Raw genomic sequence first — 21,656 nt, 5'->3', positions numbered from 1 at the left:
AGTAGTGGAGGTGCTGAAACGTACCAGCTCGACTGTTCTCCTTGACAGTAGCGTTGTACACTTTGTTTGTGAACTGCAGTCCTTCGTGTTCTCCCTTCAGATGGATGAAAAACAGGCAGGTGGAGGATAACGCGGGCCGGCCTTGGTCTGAAACCACGACCTGCAGCTTCCTCCCGGAGAAACCTGCTCTCACGCGTCTCCTCAGTGAAATCTCTCCTGTCTCGCTGTTGATGTCAAACAGATTTTCCTCGTCCGACAACATAAACTGTATAGTCCCATTTTCCCCCTGGTCGCCGTCTGTTGCCGTCACCGTGGTAACTATCTGGTTCGGCAGAGTCCTCATGGAGACCCACGCGTTGATGGGATTCTGGTCACAGACCGGCACGTTGTCGTTCACATCCTCCACCTGTATGGTGACCGACGCCACAGAGCTCAGTGGTCCCTGAGTGCAGCTGTCAGTAGCCACAGCCCTGAGGGTGTACTGAGCCCGGCTCTCTCTGTCCAGAGACCGGGTGGTGCGGATCACTCCCGTGAGAGCGTCCACCGAGAAGGCCCCCTGGCTGCTGTCCTCTGTCAGAGAGTAGGTCACGTCCCCGTTGGACCCTTCGTCGGGATCAAAGGCGCTGACGTGCAGGACCTCTGCTCCGGCAGGTAGGCCCTCGCTGATGGAGGCGTGGTAGCTCTTTCGGGTGAAGGCGGGGATGTTGTCGTTCTGGTCCAGCAGCACGAGCTGGAGTTGGGTGGAGGAGCTGAGCGAGACGGGGCCGTAGTCACGTGCCTGTATGGTGAGCGTGTAATTCTTCCTGTCCTCACGGTCGAGGACCTGCGTGGTGCTGACGACACCTGTGTGGCTGTTGATGGTGAAGAGACCTCTGTAGTCCTCACCTGAAGACAGTGGACAGAATATTTTTCTGCATTGTTACACCATTTCTATTCGCTATGGTAGCATTGCATCGCTCAGATCTCAACATTTGTGTGATTTAAGTTCGATGCAAGTGGTCAGACATTTACAAACACTTTATTTGAAGGCAAAACCAAAAGTGAGAGCATCTGAGAGCATCCTTCAATGCACATAAAAACTGTGAATGCATAACTATGGCAAGTATGATCACATTGAAACCATTGGTTGATAGCTTGCTATACAGAGCGCTAGCTGGCTTCCTCACCTAATATTGAGTAGTGTATAGTTCCGTTTTCCCCGTGGTCTGGATCAGAGGCCTGAGCAGTGTGCACGACCCCAGGAGGAAGGTTTTCTGGCAGGCTGATCTGGAAGGACGACTGCATGAACTCTGGAGGGTTGTCGTTGTCGTCCAGCACGGAGCACAGCACCGTGGCCGTCCCGGTCAGAGGCCGCGTGCTGCTGTCACGAGCCTGGACTGCAGACAGGAAGTCACACATACGCATATGCCGTCATTTTTATTTAGTTTTAACAGAAGTCTAATGCTTTTTCCTGCTTGAAAAAAAAACACCCATTACAAACAGTTCATTTTCATTTATGGAAATAAAAAGTATTGCTCGGCGGTCTCAGTCTCTAAACACCACAATGAGTCGATCTTTCAATAGCAGGACAGACCATGAGAATGAAAAAAATCCTGTCAACAGCGAATACCGTGGCGGCTTTTAAAACCTGCTACAAAGAACTTGGTATTCGTTTCTTTCCAAACGCGTCTGCAGCCAGAGAAAATTGTCCCCACATCTTTCGGTATTTCCCAATAAGCCTCACATGATTCTGGCACAACTTCAAGACCTTCAGGCTTTCCTGTTATTACATTTTGTTTTTATATTTAATTGTTCATCGTACCGCTGACTGTACCAATATTATGCTAAAACATCTGAAAGCAGTTTATCGGCGAACACCGGCGAGCAGTTTGAGTGTAATGACCGTGCATGCCCACGAGAGAGTGAAAGCAAACACTTGAAAAGGCAGAGGCTGCAGGCAGCAGAGGTTAGATGGACTGTACCTCAGCCCTTTAAGAGTCTGACGTTTCCTCGACATAAATCAGTCTGCACAATAACGCTGCCTTCGTACAAAAGGCGGACCTTGAATTCTTTACGACTTCGGCTGTGAAGCATGACAAGAGAGACGGTAGAGAATGAGAACCAGAGCGCGGCAGAGAACGAGAGAAATGCCTGTGTTTGATAGAGTCTGCAGAAAACCTCTTGTTTTATTAGGAGGATCTGAGCCAAGTATTTACTTAATGCGAAGCCAAGCAGGAGGTTTGTTCAAAGAACAGACACACCGGCTCTCAGTCTTCGGTCAAGATGCAGGTAAAGCTGATCAATACCAACTTTAAACTCGCATCAGCTCAATGCGGACTCTAAACACGTGTCCATCTGGTGAGTGTGAGGCTGACTTCAGCCTGGTGCAGTGCAGTGATTTGCACCTGAGCGGCTCAATGTGGGAAAGGAAATTCAGTGCATCCATGCAGTTACAAGATTATTTCAATAAAAGCGTTACTAAATGATAAATACTGTGAGATGTAGCGCTGCCGCTTGAAGCTTAATAAGCAGAAAATTATATTGATGAAAGATTCTGAATTTCTTCTGACGTCAGTGGGACAGACATGATCACCTAAGCGACGGCGTGTTTCAGAGGACTCCAGCTGTTCCCACCAGGTTTTAACTGTGAGGGGGTTTCTCAGCATGTGCTTGTGCCCTACCTCTGAGGGCGAAGTGCTGCTGCTGCTCTCGGTCCAGGTAGGAGGTGGTGGTGATCAGGCCGGTGTAGGGGTTGATGCTGAAGAGCTCGTATCCGGGGCCGGGCAGCAGACTGTACCACACCACGGCGTTCTCCTCTGCAGGAGGGACGCGGCAGGTTAACGTGTGTTTCACAAACTCAGAGTGAAAAAAAAAAGGTGGTGAATTTTTTACAAACCAAATAACCAACCGATTAACGGAGAAAATAAGCAGCAGATTAATCCATAATGAAAAGAATGTAATCATAAGCAATCAAAGTTCCACCTCAACCAACAGCAAAATCCTGATTTTACATAAATGCATGAATTAAAACAATCTAATGTTAGAATAAATAAAGGGGTGGACATTTTTCTGCATTGAGCACTTTTACTTTTAATACTTCAAGCACATTTTCCTGATTATACTTTTACTTAAGTCACATTTATTTTCAATGCAGCTCTTTTAATTGTACTAGAGAACTTATTTTTACTGTGTGTGTTTTTGTATTGATGCTTTTCCTTCAGTAAAGGATGTGAATGCTTCGTCCAGCAATGTTAAATGATATTTAAGCCTCCTGCACACATGCTGTCCAGCTCCACATGATCACATGGAAGATCTTCATGTACAGATCCACAAATTCCAAGAAGAAATAATCCAAAACACATACTTGCCAAACAAACAAACTTCTGTCTACCTTAATTGTCAGGAGTGAGGTACGTCTACTACTTTGAGAAACATCACAAGAGATATGTGAGAAATAATCACTTTTTATCCTTCATACTTTTCATGTCTTCCAGCTGATTCTTTCCCATAATGTTCATGTTCTCCTTCAAAACCGTTTCTTTCAGTCGTAGCAGTCATGTCAGTTTGAGTTTGGCACCTCATCAGGTGAGTTCATGTGTGTTCTGCTCCCAGTTCAGACGCAGCTTATCTGACGCCCAAATTGAAAACAGATCCTGTCGCCTTTAAAAGCTGACAGCGGAGCAAACGCTTTATCTGAGCCGCTCCAGTCTGACCCTGCTGCCTTCAGGTTCCTCGACTGGCAGCCAAACATTAACCAAGAGAGGGGAAAACGTTCGCTTTGAAATGACACACAAACTGTGTGAGTTTCAGAGGATCTCTGCAGACCGACAGGAGTGCCTGTGAAAAGCTGGACTGTCTTTACCTGTGCTGGACAGTGAACGGACGCCGTGTTCGTTCGCTCACCGTCTGGTGCAGAAGAAAAGAGGATGACGGCTGGTGTTTAAAGATGAAAGATGTCTAAGTTCGCTTGAGGAATCCCAAAGAAATAGTCCTCGTGTAGCAAGACTCGAGATTTCTGGCATAACTTCTTCTATTATTAAGAGGCCAAAACTGAAGGGGGAGGACTGGTCTCACAATAAGGTTTATTCTTTATACTCCACCACTACAAAGTGATGCTGGAGTCTGCTGAGTTGAACATTATCCAGACTAATACAGACAATATTTCTGGACAGAGACGTCACTGTTGAATTGATGTAATTATGAATTAATGTAATTTTTCAGTACTGTGAGCACCACAAACGAAATTCAAACCATGCTTCACTTTGAAGGCCTCCGCTGGTTTTAACGGTCTGAAAAGTGTTGAGTGGCCCACACAGTGACTCAGAAGGTCTTTTGCGGCCAGAACTTTGCAAAGACGTGCGATTTTTGCATGTTTTCTGAAATATGTGCTGCATTTTTGACATAATTCTAAGGTTTAATTACATGTACATATATGTTGCCTTCCTTGTAGGTGCATCAGTTGATTATCAGCCATGTATTTATTATGTATTAATTAATGAATTAATAAATTATTTTTACTCAGCACATTAAGATCATGCTGGATATTCATCCAAAAAACCCATTCCATAACATTCTCAGTATATTCTTTATACTTTTGATGCTGACATTAAGTATAAAATGTAAAAAGAGCAGCATTAGCGTGTTGTAGTAGACATTAAGCGTGCTCAAATCTCACAAGTTCCCTGTGACCAATGAAACTATCAGTTCTTCACACATTCGATCAGCTAAGTGAACTCCAGCATGCGCAGAGCAACACGAAGGTTAGCTGCCACACTCGTCGATGCTGCACATCTCCTCCGACTGACTCCAGCACACGGAAACTGGATACAGAGACCAGCGCAGGCACAAAACAATGGTCACCTTTGGGGAGCGCCGGGGAGGGAAGGCAGCACAAATGATAATCAAATAAGAGTGGTGGGCTGAGCTGCCAGACGAGCCGGTCGGAGGAGACAGATGAAAACACGGCGCCTATTGGCACAGATGGCTTGGATTATGGAAATCATCGCGAGAGAGGACCTTTCAGATCTCCCAGAGGAGCTGTGTGCTTGCTGTTCTTGGACAATTCTCACCCCCAAGAATGTTAGTTCACATTGAAACCCCTCCCGTCCAGCTCCTCCTGCCGCATGCCCCCCCACCTCCGCGGTTTAAAAGGACTCGCACCGTCAACATGACGAGATGAAGTGGGACTGCGGAGGCCCCCGTGCACAACGTGTTAAAATAAACAGGGCTGATGTGTAGATTTGTGAATATGATTAGGGCTCAGACGGATGAGATCTGCCGGGACGGACAGTGAACGTATAGCACGTGAAAACGACACAGATGGAACAGCACAGGAGGGAACAGGCCGGGGGTTGGTTTCAATTAAAGCGCTAATGGAGTGAAACAAAACAGACGATAACCTTGATTCACTGCGGTGCTGGCGTTTCACCAAAACATGGCAGGCTGAGCGGCCGCGAAGCTGTATTTTGTCACGTGCTGCTATATAAATATAACAAAAAGGAACGTTATGCTACAGCTACAACAGAAAAATGTTGAAATGTTGCCGTTTGATGCTATTTTAAATATCATAGCAGGTTCAAATGGCACAGAAAAGAAAAAAAAAACAACTATTCATGTCTATAAAATACACTCAGATGCTTTGTTCTTGAGTTTGATCTTATGTTTACGTGTCACTATTTGGTTTTATGTACAACCCTGATTCCAAAAACAAGTTGGAAAGCATAAATAAAACTGAATGTGATAATTTGTTAATCCTTTTTGACATATACTCTATTGAAAACAGCACAAGGACAAGCTGTTTAATGTTTGACCTCATCAGCTTCATTGATTTTTGTAAATATCTGCTTATTCTGAATCTGATGCTGCAACACGTTTCAAAGCAGTCGGGACAAAACAGGTGATAGCATCATGATCGGGTATGAAAGGAGCATCCTGGAAAGGCTCAGTCGTTCACAAGCGAGGATGGAGCGAGGTTCACCACTTTGTGAACACATGATTGTAGAAAGGAGATTAATACATGGGCTGATGTCGGTAAACAGCACGTTGGAAATGATTTCATTCTGTTTTACACAGTGTCCCACCTGTACAGTGAGTTTGTGGTTTGAGGCTGTTTGGTCTCAAGGATTCATGCTGGTGCTGCCATCTAGGTGCTTTGGAGTCACACTACCATCTCATAATTTAGAGAAGATCAGCTGCTTCACGTTATTTTCTCATCAGTTTCCTGTGATTTTTTTTCCCCAGTCTCTCAAGTTAATGTTATCAATACAACACTTTAGAGCAGGCATCTCAAACCGGTTCCATAAAGGGCCGCGTGGCTGCAGGTTTTCATTCCAACCCAGGAGGAGCACATCAGGCCAACCAATCAACATCAAGGGATCACTTAGTTGTCAGCTGAAGACTGAGATCAGCTGATGAATTGATTCCAGCCTGGTGTGTTCCTCCTTGGTTGGAATGAAAACTTGCAGCCACGCGGCCCTTTATGGAACCGGTTTGAGATGCCTGCTTTAGAGGGTCTGACAACCTGTACAACATGCAGCATCATCCATCCTTAGACCTTCAGATCTGATAAGGAAAATCAGGAAAAACTCAACTCAACACAAAACAGCAGGAGAGATACATCTGTCTAGTTGCCATATCTGCAGGTCGTGAGAACAGAACCGATGTTTGCTCTCTGGATCATGATGTTAAAATCCAGGAGTCTGTTTAGGTCTGATTCAACAGCAGCTCCTGGAGACCATGAGACTCGTTTCCAAGGTCGAGAAAAAAAATTCCCGCTCAAAGTCTGAGAGTCCATCGATTAGACACTCGACAGGAAGACAACCAGCTGACATTTATTACCTGAATCCTTGTCAATGGCAGAGACCCTGATCACTGCTTCTCCGGGGTCTCTGTTCTCCGCCACGCTGGCGTTGTAGACGCTCTGACTGAAGACCGGCGACTGGTCGTTCACGTCCCCCACCTCCACTGTCAGGGTCTGGGTGGAGGAGAGCGAGGGCAGGCCGTGGTCCACTGCACGGACGGTGAGGCGGTGGAAACGCTGCGTCTCGTAGTCCAGCGGCGCCGAGAGAAACAACAGGCCTGCAGAGGATGGAAACAGATGGGCTTTGAATTTGCAACAAAACAAAACTTTATGCAATTTGTCAGCATGATTTTTAAGTCACTTTTAACCTTTAACCACCAACCTTATGATTGGTGGAGGACCAGCTCTACCTCCTGGGCCACGGCCGCCACATCATTTATCAATCTAACTCTACTAGAAACAGTCATTAAGTCATTGATCATGCTTCCTTGTAGACATCCTACCTGTTTTCTCCTCCAGTGTGAAGAGTCCTTTCTTGTTTCCAGCCAATATGACGTAGGAGACCACCCCATTTTCACCTAGATCTCCATCTATGGCCACAAAATGATGGAGCAAGCTCCCCACCTCTGCATCCTCCATCACCTGAACTGTGTCGGCTGATATAAACACCGGCCGGTTATCGTTCACATCCAGCAGGAAGACCTGAGCCGTCACCGACGTCTGTTTGCGCTCCTCCTTCCTCTTCGCCTGGTCGGTGGCTGTCACGGTGAAGGCGAAGCTGGGGGTGGTCTCCCGGTCCAGGGGTGCTGCTACAGTCAGGCTCCCTGTGTGAGGGTTGATCTGAAAGGGGAGGCGTGGCGAAGAGGTGCTCAGCTTAGGGTCAAAGGTCAGGGAGTAGCGCAGGGCACTGTTAGGAAAGGTCCCATCAGCGTCTCTGGCATGAAAAGCAAACGCCAGCGACCCGACCGCGGCATCCTCCCACAGACCGAACACCACCAGTTTGTCAGGGAACCAGGGCGTGTGGTCGTTCACATCCTCCACCATCACACTGACCAGCACAGACACGTTCACCCCAGGAGCGAGGCCCGCGTCCTCCGCTCGAACCATGAGGAAGTACTGCGTGGCGGACTCGTAGTCCAGCGGCTGGTTGACGTATATGTCACCGGAGGCGCCGTCGATGCCGAAGTGAACGCTGCCGTCGCCCTCAGAGATGGAGTAGTGGAATCTGCCTCTGTCTGCGACACCGGCAGAGCCGATAACCGTCGCCGGCTCCGTGTCCTCTTTCACCGTGAAGCGCCTCACAATTTGGTGGTCAGAGCGGCCATAGAGGGCCTCTAACCCGTGAACCTGCAGGTGAAACACAGACAGTGTCGCGCTGTTGATTGGTTTGTATCAGCAGGTCAAAACACAAAGAATGAAAAAGGTGGAGGGAAAAAACAACAACATGAAGGTTGTCATGTGGCTCCCTTTGAAGACTTAAATAAAGACTTTAACATAAAAATCTTCATTAAATAATAAGAAATGTCTTCCCCTGGTTCCAAGTTTATTTTCTGAAAGAAAATCACAACATTTGGCTTATTTTCTGTCTGCACATTCGTAAAAATGTGTGTTAAATAAATTGTGTCTCTTGAAAGTGCAGGCAGAAGCGAGGAAGCTGCACCTGCACATGAACGACTGCAGCGTCCTCCAGAGGTGCGGCTCCGCTGTCCCTGGCGCTGATTTTCAGGGCATAGTACGGTTCAGCGTCCCGGGCGAAAAGCTCCGTCGTTCGGATGTCGCCGCTTTCGCTGTCGACCTCAAAGTGTCCAACGCCCTCCTCCTCTAAACCAACATGCACGATGGAGACACACAGGGAGTCATGAACAGGTGGCTCACACTGTAACTGCACAAATCCAATAAAGTCAATGTTCATTTCTCACCTGTGACCAGCGAGAAGGCGACCGTTCCATTTTCTCCTGCATCTAAATCTTTGGCAAACATGTTTGTCACCAGGGATCCAGCAGGTAGACCGGCCCATATCTGCAATAAAGAGAGGAACGGTGTAAAATATGGTGGATAGAACAACATGTCAGCCACACCACACACCAACTCAATAACTGCAGGAAGTTTGTGTAAAACGAGCAATTTGGATGAATTTTGGGCAGATTACTTCCTGTAAATAATCTATCAGAGATGAGACTCCTGGTATTTTAGGTACTTTTTATATAATTATCTGTCTGTATTATGTATTTTTTTTTGTCATTTTTAACAATCATATGTACTTAAAAAGCTAAATTTAGATAATTTCAGTGTTTTTCTCCTCCCTGATGCTCGGCCATGTATTAGCTCTTTTGCTGTTTTAACTTCTTTTCTAATGCAGGAGGAGGCTGTTTGGCAGAGAGTGAAGGCTCTGTGGATGTATCTTGTGTTCAGGTCTTCACTGCGCTCTAATCCTACAAGATAATATACTAATTAATAAATTAAAGTTCAAAAATAACAATATGCTTCCGTCAAAAACATGAATGAAATGCTACGATATAAGCGCACTATATATTTTTACAAAAGGTTTTCTATCACCTCTTAAAATAAAGAAGATCTCTTAACCCCCTGTGAAGCTTTGGCGACCCCTAGTGGTCCCAGGTTGGGAACTAATACAGTGATCATATGGAATCCTGTCTTACTTCCATAAACTCTGCATCTGAAGGATTCCAGGATCAAACATACTCTTGCAGTCCAACACACAAGTAAAATCCCAGCATATCTACCTGGACATTGAGCTCCTTGCTGGCGGGCAGGTGTGTGAACTGCGGGGTGTTGTCATTGATGTCGGTGACCAGGATGTGAACGGTGGCTGTGGCGTTGAGACGAGGGCGGCCCTGGTCTGTCACCATCACCTTCAGACTGTGCTGGCTGTGCTGCTCCCGGTCCAGCGCCACCCAGTTGATAATTTCACCTGTAAGGGAAGCGAGAGGAGACAGAAAGGTAAGGACGCACGGCTGCACGGTGACGCCAAACACGACCTATAAATGTGAGGTCTTTTACCCGTTTTAGCGTTGATGCGAAAGAACTTCCCATCTGAGAGCAGGATGTAGGACAGCTGGGCGTTTTTTCCAGAATCCTTATCCATGGCCTTAACTGTTCCTACCAGGCCTTGAGGCGACGGCCCCTCTGACACGGTGAAGTAGTAGACGTCTCTACTGAACACCGGGGCGTTATCATTGACGTCCAGCACCAGCACCGTCACTGTAGCCGTGGCCGTGACGTTCGCCAGCGAGGCCTCCCTGGCTGTGGCCAACACCCGGAAACGAAACATGGATTCTGTCTCATAGTCGAGGTTGTGGGAGAGATACAACCATCCGGTCTTTGGGTGAACCCGGAACGGAGCAGGAGGAAATCCCGCTTCTGCCTCCAAGGAGTAGGTGAGGCCGGAGTTTGACATGTGAGCTCCCCGACTCCGGTGCGCCCTCACCTGGATGACCCTCGAGTCTTTCCTGTAGCCCTCGCCTATCTCCACCTGGTAGACCAACGTCTCGAAGGCCAGGCTGTCTTCAGCGGCGCTGCGGTCCACGTTGACTGTGAGGGTCAGTGTAGAGCTCTGCGAAGGCTCTCCTTCATCTTTAGCCACGATTTCCAGGCTGTACCTGTGCTGATGATCCACCTGTAAGCTCCGGTTCAACGTCACCGTCCCGAGGTTGTGGTCAATGACAAACGTCCCGTTTCTGGTGCTTTTCAGGTGATACTGCACCCTCCCGTTGGCACCACTGTCATAGTCGTGGGCATGAGCGATGAACAGCACTGTTCCCGGACGGGTGTTTTGAGACACTGTGATGGCGTCACTGAGTTTGGGAAAAACTGGAGCGTTGTCATTAATGTCGGCTATGGTGATGTTGACCTGGGTGGTGCTGTAAACCGGAGAGGTGTCGGTGTAGGACTGGAGGACCAGCAGGGCGTACGGCTGCGACTCGTGGTCCAGAGGTCTGACGTTGCTGATCCGGCCGGACTGCGGATGAACCGAAAACAAACCCTGAGGGTCTCCAGACGAGATTCGATAGGATACTGATTCCACAGAGTCTGTGAGGACAAAGAGTTTTTATTAAGAGACGAACAACAAAACATTACAAAATCATAAACTAAAGGCCTCATCTACCTTACAGCCGTACAGATTTGGTTGTATTTGTTTCACACATTGTCCAGCATACAGCATCTACAACACACTAATGTTCATAGTACACTGTTTTCACAGTTAGAATCAGAATACAAGTTAAGTCAGAATACAAAAAATAAGCATAGTTAAAGTTTTGTTCGAACAAGAACGTACTCTATGTTCTCTATTCTTAATTTTTATAACTATTATTAGATCATTCTATTTTTGATTTTATGCATTTTATGTACTCTGTTCATAACATTGTTTTATTACTATTATTCAGTGGTATTATTTCCCATCTTATTATTATCATTAACATCTTATTTGACATTAATTTTCTATCCTTGTCTTTATGTTCATTCTATGTCTTTTCCATCATTGCTGCTGTTCAGTATGTTATTCATTCACCTGTAAAAGACTGTGGTGTGTTTTTTAAACCCAACAGAACCACAACAAGCTGCAGGGGGTGAGACAACAGAAAACACACAGGATAAAAAAGAATCAAAATGAATGATCAAGTGAAAAAAGATGAAAAAATAAGCGAAAGAAGAAACTTAAATTCATTTTTAGTCCATTATAATAAAGGATCGTCACACCTTTAAGGTATTTAACTGGAGCATTTAAACAGACAAAAGCAACAAGGTTCAAGTAGAGTTAGACTCATAAAAAAAAGTAGTGCATACAATAATGAGTAACAGTTAACATGTTGATCAGTTGTAATGCAAAAGATTAACAAGCACAAAGGTTTGGGCTGAAGTCTTCTAAGTAGCATCAGATCCACATGATCTATATTTTATACACATGGTGGAGAAACACATTATTTGTCATGCAGACACACCATTTAACTTGCCTCATGAATGCACAGCACACACACACACAATAAGCAACCTGAAGTAATTACAGTGCAGGCCAGGAGATCTCATTAATCTCCTGCAAGTGTTTGCAGCACTTCGACAGCAACAAACCTCTGAAACAAGCAGAGAGCTTAACGCTGGCCGACCCCTGTCAAACAGGCCCAACTCTGTTGTTTCCGCTTTACCTTGAAGCGCTAATCTGCTAATTGATTAGACAACCTTAAATGACTGTCTAGTGTTGCAGAGAGCTTTAGCCTCTGAGGGGAGTTAGTGGCAGCGGAACAAGCGGACTACGAAGGGATAATCCTGCAGAACGGGGGAGTCGGGAACCCCTCTGCAGAGAGGGGAGACCGTAGTCAACGTTACTGTAGATCAAATATTACACAGAATACAAGCTGCTGCATCGCCGTCACTCAGGATCCTCTTTGTATTTATGATACTTTTACCTGCAACTCCAATCAATAAACACTCACAAAAAATACTATTATAATACACATTTTCATAATAACAACAAGTACCAGGTGTACTGTGCATTTATGACAGGACTAACTTTGACCTCCAAGAATTATGATACAATGCAGTGTACAGCTGTCTTTTGACCCCTTATCATCTGTACATGTGGCTGGAGGTGATTAAAGATTAAAGAAGGAGGAAGGAGATTTGAACAATGCCAGCGATCGCTCAGTTGTCTTTGCCACAGTCATCTGTCAGGACAAATCCTGCTTAAATACTGTGTTTCTGCAGCATCCAGGTTGGAGAAATCAGCCCTTTCAATCAATCAGCTACCTTCATTTCAATGTGTTTGTTTAAACTGAACTGAGTGAATCAAAAGTTATTAGTTATTGGAGCACGTGTCACGATGACATGAATTTCAAGAGTTCACGTTCTACGTCTGTTTACCTGCAGCCAATCCCAGCGTGAGATTTTAAAGCTTCCAAACCACCTGACCTGCACTGCTTTGGACTGTGAGAGGGAAACCGGCGCTCGCACACAGAGAGAGCTGACAGTGATTATAACTGGGTCATCATGCCATTCGAGGAAATTTACAACAGACGGAACTTGTCTGCTGTTTCTCCTCTCGTTGAACAACGAGCCAACTTCATTTAACAAAGATACAGCTGCATGATATTGTTGTGAATACATACAGGTTGTTGTTCCAGTAGGTCTATAAAGTTGTGAGCCCAAGAGGCGAAAGGGACACGGGACGCCTGGTTTAACCACACGGACCTGATGCAGATATTTTTAAATTCCATCACGAATACGCATCCATTAATCCACTTACAAATCATAGAAAATAGATGATCCTAATAACTTCAGAACTTCCTTGAGAATCGTCATGTTTTTAAGTTTTCTTCAGTACCAAAGTTTCCCAGTTATAGCTGTCTGTGCATCATTGGGTACATTGCAAACAGATACCACTAACAGCTAATTTGGCATACGTTTAATGCTGCCAAATTCCCTAAATGTGAACAAAAATAGGCTAAGAAAAATTGTAGCACACAGTTGCACACACTGATCCCAACACTCTACTTCCTGTTTATATCCTGCAGAAACCCTCAAATTATGTTGCAAATTACTCAGGAACAGTATTTTAACAGGAATCCATCGCTTCTGTTTGACACTTCTGTTTAAAAGTTAAATTTAATAAATTTAAGTTAATATTGTTCGTCACACCTGCAGAAATAACACAAAGCCACAAAGCCAGGACATCTACTCACCTGCTGGGTTTATGGCCTCCACTGTCCCCACAGAAGTCCCCGGCGGTGCGTCCTCAGGCACCGTGAAGGTGTAGCGCGACCTGCGGAACACAGCCGGAGCCTGAGCGCTGCGCAAAACATTGATGGTGACCTCCGCAGGCCGGACCGAGGTCAAGCCGCCCCCGTCCTGCGCTGTTATTGAGAGCTTCACACTGGCTGCGCCCAGGTGGGTCAGCGTGGAGGTCAGGAAGAGCATTCCTGCAGCAGAACAAAGCATTCGCTCACTCATTGATTACTCATGTCCAATAACAGCTGCGTAACTGAAGGTTTTCCCTTCTTTTCCTTTATTCAACCAGTTTACAGTCTCATTGAGAATAGAACTTAGAATAGTTGATTGGAAAAAACATTAAGCAGCAACTATTTTTGATTGATTAATAATCATAATCAATCATGAGAAATGAGAATTTTTCAGAATTTCAGCCTCTGAAATGTGAGAATTAGTTTTTTTCTGCTTCATATCAATGTAAAAAATGTCTTTTTTTTTTTGGTTTTGGTCTATTGGTTGGAGAAAACAAGCACTCTGAACGTACTGACCCCTTTTAAAACTGCTCCCAGACCCAAAGGGGGGCAGGATTTGGGAGCAGCTAATGCTCAGACCCTATACTGAGCATTTCACATTTCTCTGACATTTTATAGATAAAGTATGATCAGACTGATGAATAATGAAAATGATCATCGACAACAACCAGCATTGAAGGAGGTCTCTTCTGGAGGTCCGACCTTCGACCTGAGAGAATCAACCCTGCAGCTCGGACTGAGTTTAGTTTGGAAAAGCATCCGTGTGCAGGTTGAGCCACTTCAGCTACTCAAATACATCGTTTTTCTCTCTATTTAAAGCTTTATTCAACATTGCACTGTGGCGGAGTGCAGATCTGATCTTACACTCAGCAACATGGGGATATAAAGCTTTGGGCTTTCTGCATCACCCCTGCTGAGCAGTGACACTGACAATCATATCATGGGGACTTACACAAAGTAAGCAGTTGTTTATCCCCGAATACTGAGACCGCCTGTCACACAAGTTACTTAAAGACCGGTGAGTGGATCTATGTGACAAGAAGCTCGAGAAGTCACCAAAGTACAGTTTAAAAAACAAATTAAACCATAACTATCCACCTAAAAACCACTATGTTGTGTAATTGTGCTGTTGCTGTCTGTTAATATGGCGTGTATGGAAGTACAAAGTTACAGGTACGGAGGCCCTGAGGGACAAAACACAGCATTTCTGAAAACACAGCCACATTTGATAACACTCCAGTAACAAGCTGCATATTAGCAGCATAATGGCTCTTTATTGGTCACTATGAAGCACTTATTAATATTTTATTCCGCATGACCATATTCTACAACTGGCAGGCCATTAATTAAGAGTTTTCCCTCAATAATCCTCCTAATTATTGATGGTAAGTAAGGAAGTTTTTGTACATGAATTAAAATCTTAGTAAAGCAATGCTAACCCCCAGAAAAAGGCATTATTAGTGCTTTTATAATGACAATATGCTAGTAATGTGAATGCTAATGAGCAACTAGTTAATGGTGAGCATGTGTACATTAATATAACACAAAAAAATTGGCCCGGTTAGTCAACCACAAATAAAAATGGTTCTCTCTTGTGAAATGTTTTTTTCTAAGCTTTGTTAATATGTTTTATTCAGCTGTTGTTGTTTTGCCCCTCAGGCCACCGTACGTAGTACAGTCAGATAGATAAATCAAGCTAAAGACACACATTTCTTTATTCTAGCCGCTCTGTTGACAGTGCCCTTTGCTCTTTTGTTCAGCACTTTTTCTTTTTGCTGTGTTTCTTCATGCCCGCCCACCTGTTTGTTTATCCAGCGCAAACAAACCGGACATGTCACCGGGAATCACGTCATAGGTGACCTGTCCGAACCTGCCAGCATCTCGGTCGGTGGCGATCACGTTGAGGATTTCTGTGCCGGGCTGAGCGTGGCTGCTGATGCTCATCGTGTACTGGTCGGGGTTAAACACTGGGGCGTTATCATTCCGGTCCTCCACCTCAATGTGCACGTAGGTCTGAGCGCTCAGGCCTCCCTGAAGTTTGGAAAGTCAGAAAAGAAGAGAGCAAGACAAACTTTAGAGGCTGCAGCCTGTGAGTCAAATCAGCAGCACAGGAAGTACATTATGATGGTTAAAAATGGAGGTCGGGCACTCACTGGATCTTCAGCCTTGATCAGGATGTCGTGGACCGTCTGTCCCGAGTCTCGATCGATGTCCTGAGAGACGCACAGCTCTCCGGTCTGTGGGTGGATTTTGAAGAGGGGGTGTTTGTCCTGCTTGTCAAAGCCGTCGGACAGAGAGTAGAGCAGTGTGCCGAACTCGGGGCTGTCTGCATCTGTGGCGACGACCTAAACACAAAGAAAAGGACAGTTTTTAAACTAAAACGCTGCCATTAACGTCTGAGGCATGACGACAAAATCCGACAGGTGTGTTCAGACTGCTGCCAGATGAAGACATGAACAAACTCAAAGGGAAAAAAACCTCATATGGATTTTGCTGGTGTCATGAATGGAGCATGATAAAAAACATTAAATCAAATTAAAACGTGTGCAAACGATTTGCTCTTATTAGAGGTTTTTGATGCTAATCCTTTGTGTGCACGTGCGCTCGCCTCACTCAGAAGGCGGTTATCTACTGTAAGCATCACCTTCGTAAATTCACCTTTGCACCTCCATTAAGTTTCCGCTGGCTCAACATGGATAATATTTGATTTACAGTCTTCCAAGAACACTTTTTCTTACTGGTTATTTCTGTCAACGCAGAAGGAGTCCACCCTCTGACTGCAGAAACAAATCCCTGCCAGTAAACTTAGTTAATGTACTGAGCTACTTTCATCAAATTCCTCTAGAGTCCTGATTAATTTTCCTGTTTTCTTTACTTTTCTCATTTTATTAAGTATTCTCTACACCCCCTGCATTAACATACAGACTCACGCCCACCTTCAGTATATAAGGAAGAATATCGCCACGTTTTTGTGCTTTTGTAAGTAAGTGAAGTAAAACGAAAGCAAGGAAACAACCGATATTTTAACTGATTTTGTTACGGTTTTCTATTTAAATAGCAGGTAGAGTAATAACACTGTCATTACTCTGGACTAAAAAAAGTCAAGATCATAAGTAGCATCAACAGGAACTAAAAATGCCTTAAAGCCTCAAACACTGTTCACTCAATCTTGTACTGACTTCATACAGTAGTGATGACCCAGTTTTTATACTGAACGTCTTCTGTGACAACATATTTTCAACTGTAACTCGTGGCCTTATTCAGCAAACAGACATGTATAAGTCTTGTATCCACACATATGTTTGAAGTTATGTTCTTGAAACAGCTATTTCTGCGACATACTTACACTCACTAACCCGTTCTTCCACTGTGGGTATGAACATTTGTTTTCTTGCAGTTTTTCATGTAGTGTTGAAATAAAAAACATGTTGTTCAGCCTCTGCAGCTACACATATGTCACTAACAGCAGTGCTACTGTATTCAGCGTCACCTGTCATGTGTCACTGTTTAGTGGTAGCGTGACTCATAATAGTTTCCTGCCACAGAGGATCAATATAATAAAACATAAAAAATCCCCGCAGTCAAAGGGTGAAGAGAGCCGAGTAAAGACACTCCTCAGAGCTGACCTTTCGTGTCTCACTGTGCCAACAGACGCATTTTTAAGCGCTAATTGTCTGGCCATAAAGATGATATCATCTCCGAGTTCATGAACTCTGATCACAGAAACATTTAGAGACATGGGTCAAGGTCTCGTTAGACGTGTTAACACACTCTTCAAGCTTTTGAGCCAACTTTTACATCCACATGTGGTTACCAGACATTTGCGAGAGTTATTTTCTGGCTTTCTGGCTGCCAAGTAAACAGTTTTAAATTGCTGGATTTCTCCTGATGTCTGTATGCAATCGTGAAGGATAAAATAATCTACTCCACACAGTCAATCTGTAATGTACCGCAGACTTAATATAGTCAGTTCTCTTCAGTTGCGGCCTGGGATTCCACATGGAGGGACACTCAGTTAGCAGTTTATTAGGCAGCCCGAGCTAAAATGAACACAAACACAACACTCCTGCAATAATTCCTCATTTTCTGTAGGTTTTGTAGGTTTAGAGAGGTGCTCAACTCCCTGATTTTAATACAGAGAGCTGTTGCTGTTAGCCTGACGTGATTGATTTAAAAGAGAATATAAATAATAGATGATATAATAGACTATTCTAATTATTATTATTATTATTAGACTGCATTTGTTTCGGCTGGTTTGTCATCTGTTGGCTGCACTGTTTAAGAACAAGCAGTGAGTATTTACCGAGTGTGAAGAAAACTGAACCGCAGATTTGGTTTTATGGTGTTAAAATACATTAGAAAACCACATAAACCTGCATACAGCTGTACATCTCTTATGTTACATTTACAAAATTAATCACAACCTTTGTGATCGTTGTTTAAATCGATAGTTTAAGTCATTTCTCATGAAAATATGAAGAATTCTCTGCTTCCAGCTGATTAACTGTGAAGATGTGCTGCTTTTCCCTATTTTATATTATTGTCACCTCGAGCTCTAGGGAGTTGTGAATTTTAACTCTTTCTTCTGGACCAAGACCGAGATCAGTTGATGCCAGATATGTCTAATGTTTTCAGAAAAATTAACTGCTAAATAAGGCTTCTGTTGTTATGGTCTTCAGCGTGTGGTACCAGGCATCACATCTGTCATATCAAAGCCACAGTGCTGAACTGGAGGCAGTGTGTGTGTGTGTGTGTGTGTGTGTGTGTGTTCAGGGGGGACACTGATGTCTTTGTGCATACAGACTGAAGGCTACTTTTGTCTAATGAGACAACAAGACAGAGAGCATAAGATGTTGAACGCTCACTCTGGTCTCACTTCAGCTTTCTTTACCAAACCGAACCAGCCAAAGTCTAACTGAGAGAACAGTCACGTTGAAAGTAAGTGTCCAGCTGTTGAGCTGTGGTTGCAAGATTTGCGCTGTATGACCCCTTAAACTGAAGCAAGGTCTACATGTGTCCTTGTTTAATATGCAAGATTGTCTAATTTGAATTTTTTTGAGGTAGAACAATTCAGCATTTCGCAAGAAAAAAAGCAAAGATTAGAGACTTGTATTGATGTAAAGGTTCACTGAAAAACATATTAAACTGAAGATGATGTGATTTTTGCCGGGGTCTGCTTTACCTTTATCAAACACCTGCAGCTCCTGGTTTGGATATTTATATATATTTATATTATTTCAGATAAAATTTGGATTAATTGTTCACCTCTAGTACTAAATGTCAAGAAACTGAGAAAAGGCCTTTCATAATTTCTCAGAGCCCCAGATGACATCTTCAAATTGGTTCTTTAATCTAATCGTCAGTCAAAAAAAACCCAAAAATATTCACAATGATGCAAAACAGAGAAAAGCAGCAAAGAATATCAATGGAAGAGTGAGAACTTGTGAATATTTGGATTTTTTGTTTGAAAAATGACTCCTGAACGTTGCAGATTCACTTTCTGTTGGTTGACTGTTGGTGTCAGTAGTCCAGTTTTTGAGATATCTGCCTCCACCTCAACACAATGGAAGTGAATGGAAGTTTGTTTTTTTCCTATGCTGCTTGCAAACACTCAGTAGCGACATCTCTTCACAGGAACATTATTGAAAGTGAGCAGGAGAATGTTTCTGGAAAGACTGTGGTGGCCTAAGAGTTTAAGACACTGACCATGGACCAAGTCCAGCTGGGTGTCTCTGTTGGTTTAGGGTTGAAGGGACAGATATCTCAAAATCTGGACCATGAAAGAAAAATATTTCCATGGAGAGATACTCTGAGGGTAAGCGACATGTTCTACTTTGAATACATGGCGCCTTCAAGCTAAACATTCTCCGACATACTTGTAAGAAGCAGCTCCCGACGTCACTGTGCTCGGGTATGGACACGTTGTACAGCTGCTGCCGGAACACTGGCTCGTTGTCATTGACATCCTCCACCAGCACGGTGACCGTAGCCGTGGATGACAGAGCCGGCTCCCCTCCATCAGCCGCCACCACCAGGAACCAAACCTCCATCTGCGTCTCTCTGTCCAGAGCGGCAGCCGTGGTGACCAGGCCCGACTCCGGGTCGATGCTGATCAGGCTGTCCTGGTTGGACTTGAGGATGGAGTATCTGACGTCCGAGTTGACGCCCTCGTCTGCGTCTCGGGCCTGCATCCGGATGAGGGAACTGCCCTGAGGAGCGTCCTCGGCGATGCTGATGATGTACTCATCCTTCTCAAAAACTGGGGGGCAGTCGTTGGTGTCGGCCACCCTGAGGAGGAAGACCACCTCGCTGCTCAGGGGTGGGTCCCCAAAATCTGATGCCTGCACCTTCAGCTCATACAGATCCTTCTCTTCCCGGTCTAGCTCTGCGTTGACACACAAAGCATAGAGAAAATCATCCGTCTGCTTCAGGGTGAACTTCCCATCAACCCCCTCAAGCGTGACAGTGACCCTCTCCTCCTCAAAGTCTGAGTCTGACACCGAAATCCGGGCAACATAGTCCCCGATCCCAGCCGCCTCTGACACCACAGTGTCCCCGGACTCACTGAGGAACAGCACACTGATGGTGGGACTGTTATCGTTGATGTTAAGCACCTTCACGCCCACAAAGGTGCTGCTGTACTCCGGCTGAGCCCCGTTATCTCTCGCGCTGATGATCAGCTCATGAAAAGCTTGAGTTTCATAATCAAGCGGCTTGTTGAGGTACACCACCCCAGTGGTTTCGTTGATGGAGAAAACCTGGTTTGGGTCGCTCTGCCGCCTGTTGATCTCATAGGTGACTCTGCCGTTGTCGCCCAGGTCGAGGTCGGTGGCGTGCACCTGACACACAGCAGACATCACCGGAGCATCCTCAGGCAGCGAGGTGTGATATTCAGTCTGGTTGAACACAGGGGGGTTGTCATTCTCATCCAGGACGTGGATGTTCACCTGGAGGGTCCCCGTCCTGGCTGGGATGCCGCCATCAAAGGCCTCAATGGTGAGGGTGTAGAAGTCCTGTGTTTCTCTGTCTAGTTTGCTCATGAGGATGAGATCCAGGCTCAGGTGGTCCTCAGATCCACTGCGATACTCCAGGTGGAATAAGTCCCCCATCTCATGCTCTGTGATCCTGTATCCCTGGGTACCAAACTCACCCTCATCCTCATCTTTAGCACCTTGAAGCTGAAATGGACTCCCCGGGGGGCTCAGCTCCGATATTTCCAAGTCCACCTCCTCTGAGGGGAACACAGGTGAGTGATCGTTCACATCCTTCACCTCTATTTTTACCTTTATCATCTCACCTGTGAGGGTGGCGGCCACAAATTCATACTTATCTCTGCTCTCTCTGTCCAGGATCACGGCGGTGGAGATGATCCCCGTGTCCGCGTCGATCTCCAGATCCCTGAACACGTAAGAGTCCCTGCTCTCCGAGATGAAGAATCCGGTGCTTGGCCTGCTTAACCCCGCTCCCAGGTCTCCGACGATGGTTTTGGCAGGCAAACCCTCCTTAATAGACAGCGTCAGGTTGAACACCTGTCCGAGCGACTGCGCGCAAAGCAGCGACAGGACGAGCGTCCGCAGGAGCGAAGCTGCGGCACTTCTGCGACCCATTCCTCCTCCACACATGGCTTCGAGGTCTTCGGCGAACTTAGTCTACATATTTCCAAGTCACACTCCTCTACAGGCACATTTCAAAGCAGCTCTCCGAGCAAGAGCAGGCAAACGCACCTTTTGACTGCTCATTCTCCATCGCAGTGCTCCCGCAGCTTGTTGCGTGATTGTGCAGACTAGAAATCCGCACGTCCAGCAGGGCAGATCCGCGGGGCTTCCTCACACATCGCGGCACTGAGCGGCTACAGAGCACCAACTGCGCGCACTGAACACACCTCCTGGCAGGCGGCGCGTCCCACGCTGATCGGCTCCATCTGTGGCCCTGATTGCTTAAGATTTAATTATAGGCCACGAGATTACCTGTGCCGCGTGCTGTCAGGTGGCGTAGTTGCCTGTGTTTGACCTGTTGAAGATCATAAAATGTGCAGGAAAGTAAAAATAGAGTCACATGAAGATAAAAACCCGAGCAGACTGAAATGTGGTGAGAAAATTGAGCGAATACAATCTGTGATTTAAGAC

The 21,656-nt window shown here is 45.3% G+C and overlaps 1 protein-coding gene across 1 annotated transcript in view; it reads right to left on the bottom strand.

Moving 5' to 3' along the window:
• Positions 1 to 21,152, bottom strand: part of dchs2 (dachsous cadherin-related 2) — a 28,565-nt gene extending 7,413 nt beyond the window's left edge. Inside the window, exons 1-13 of the mRNA XM_041934140.1 lie at positions 19,407 to 21,152; positions 15,684 to 15,875; positions 15,330 to 15,561; positions 13,474 to 13,710; positions 9,800 to 10,828; positions 9,523 to 9,710; positions 8,698 to 8,797; positions 8,439 to 8,599; positions 7,282 to 8,125; positions 6,817 to 7,056; positions 2,661 to 2,795; positions 1,167 to 1,376; positions 25 to 885 (exon numbers count right to left, since the gene is read on the bottom strand). Of these exons, the coding sequence (XP_041790074.1) occupies positions 25 to 885; positions 1,167 to 1,376; positions 2,661 to 2,795; positions 6,817 to 7,056; positions 7,282 to 8,125; positions 8,439 to 8,599; positions 8,698 to 8,797; positions 9,523 to 9,710; positions 9,800 to 10,828; positions 13,474 to 13,710; positions 15,330 to 15,561; positions 15,684 to 15,875; positions 19,407 to 21,152 (6,175 nt within the window). The remainder of the gene's footprint in view (positions 1 to 24; positions 886 to 1,166; positions 1,377 to 2,660; positions 2,796 to 6,816; positions 7,057 to 7,281; positions 8,126 to 8,438; positions 8,600 to 8,697; positions 8,798 to 9,522; positions 9,711 to 9,799; positions 10,829 to 13,473; positions 13,711 to 15,329; positions 15,562 to 15,683; positions 15,876 to 19,406) is intronic.
• Positions 21,153 to 21,656: the final 504 nt, after the last annotated feature.

Source organism: Chelmon rostratus, chromosome 3, assembly GCF_017976325.1.
Source record: "Chelmon rostratus isolate fCheRos1 chromosome 3, fCheRos1.pri, whole genome shotgun sequence".
NCBI lineage: Eukaryota > Metazoa > Chordata > Actinopteri > Chaetodontiformes > Chaetodontidae > Chelmon > Chelmon rostratus.
Note: the sequence above shows the minus strand (reverse complement) of the source record. Positions and strands in the feature narration are given on the sequence as shown.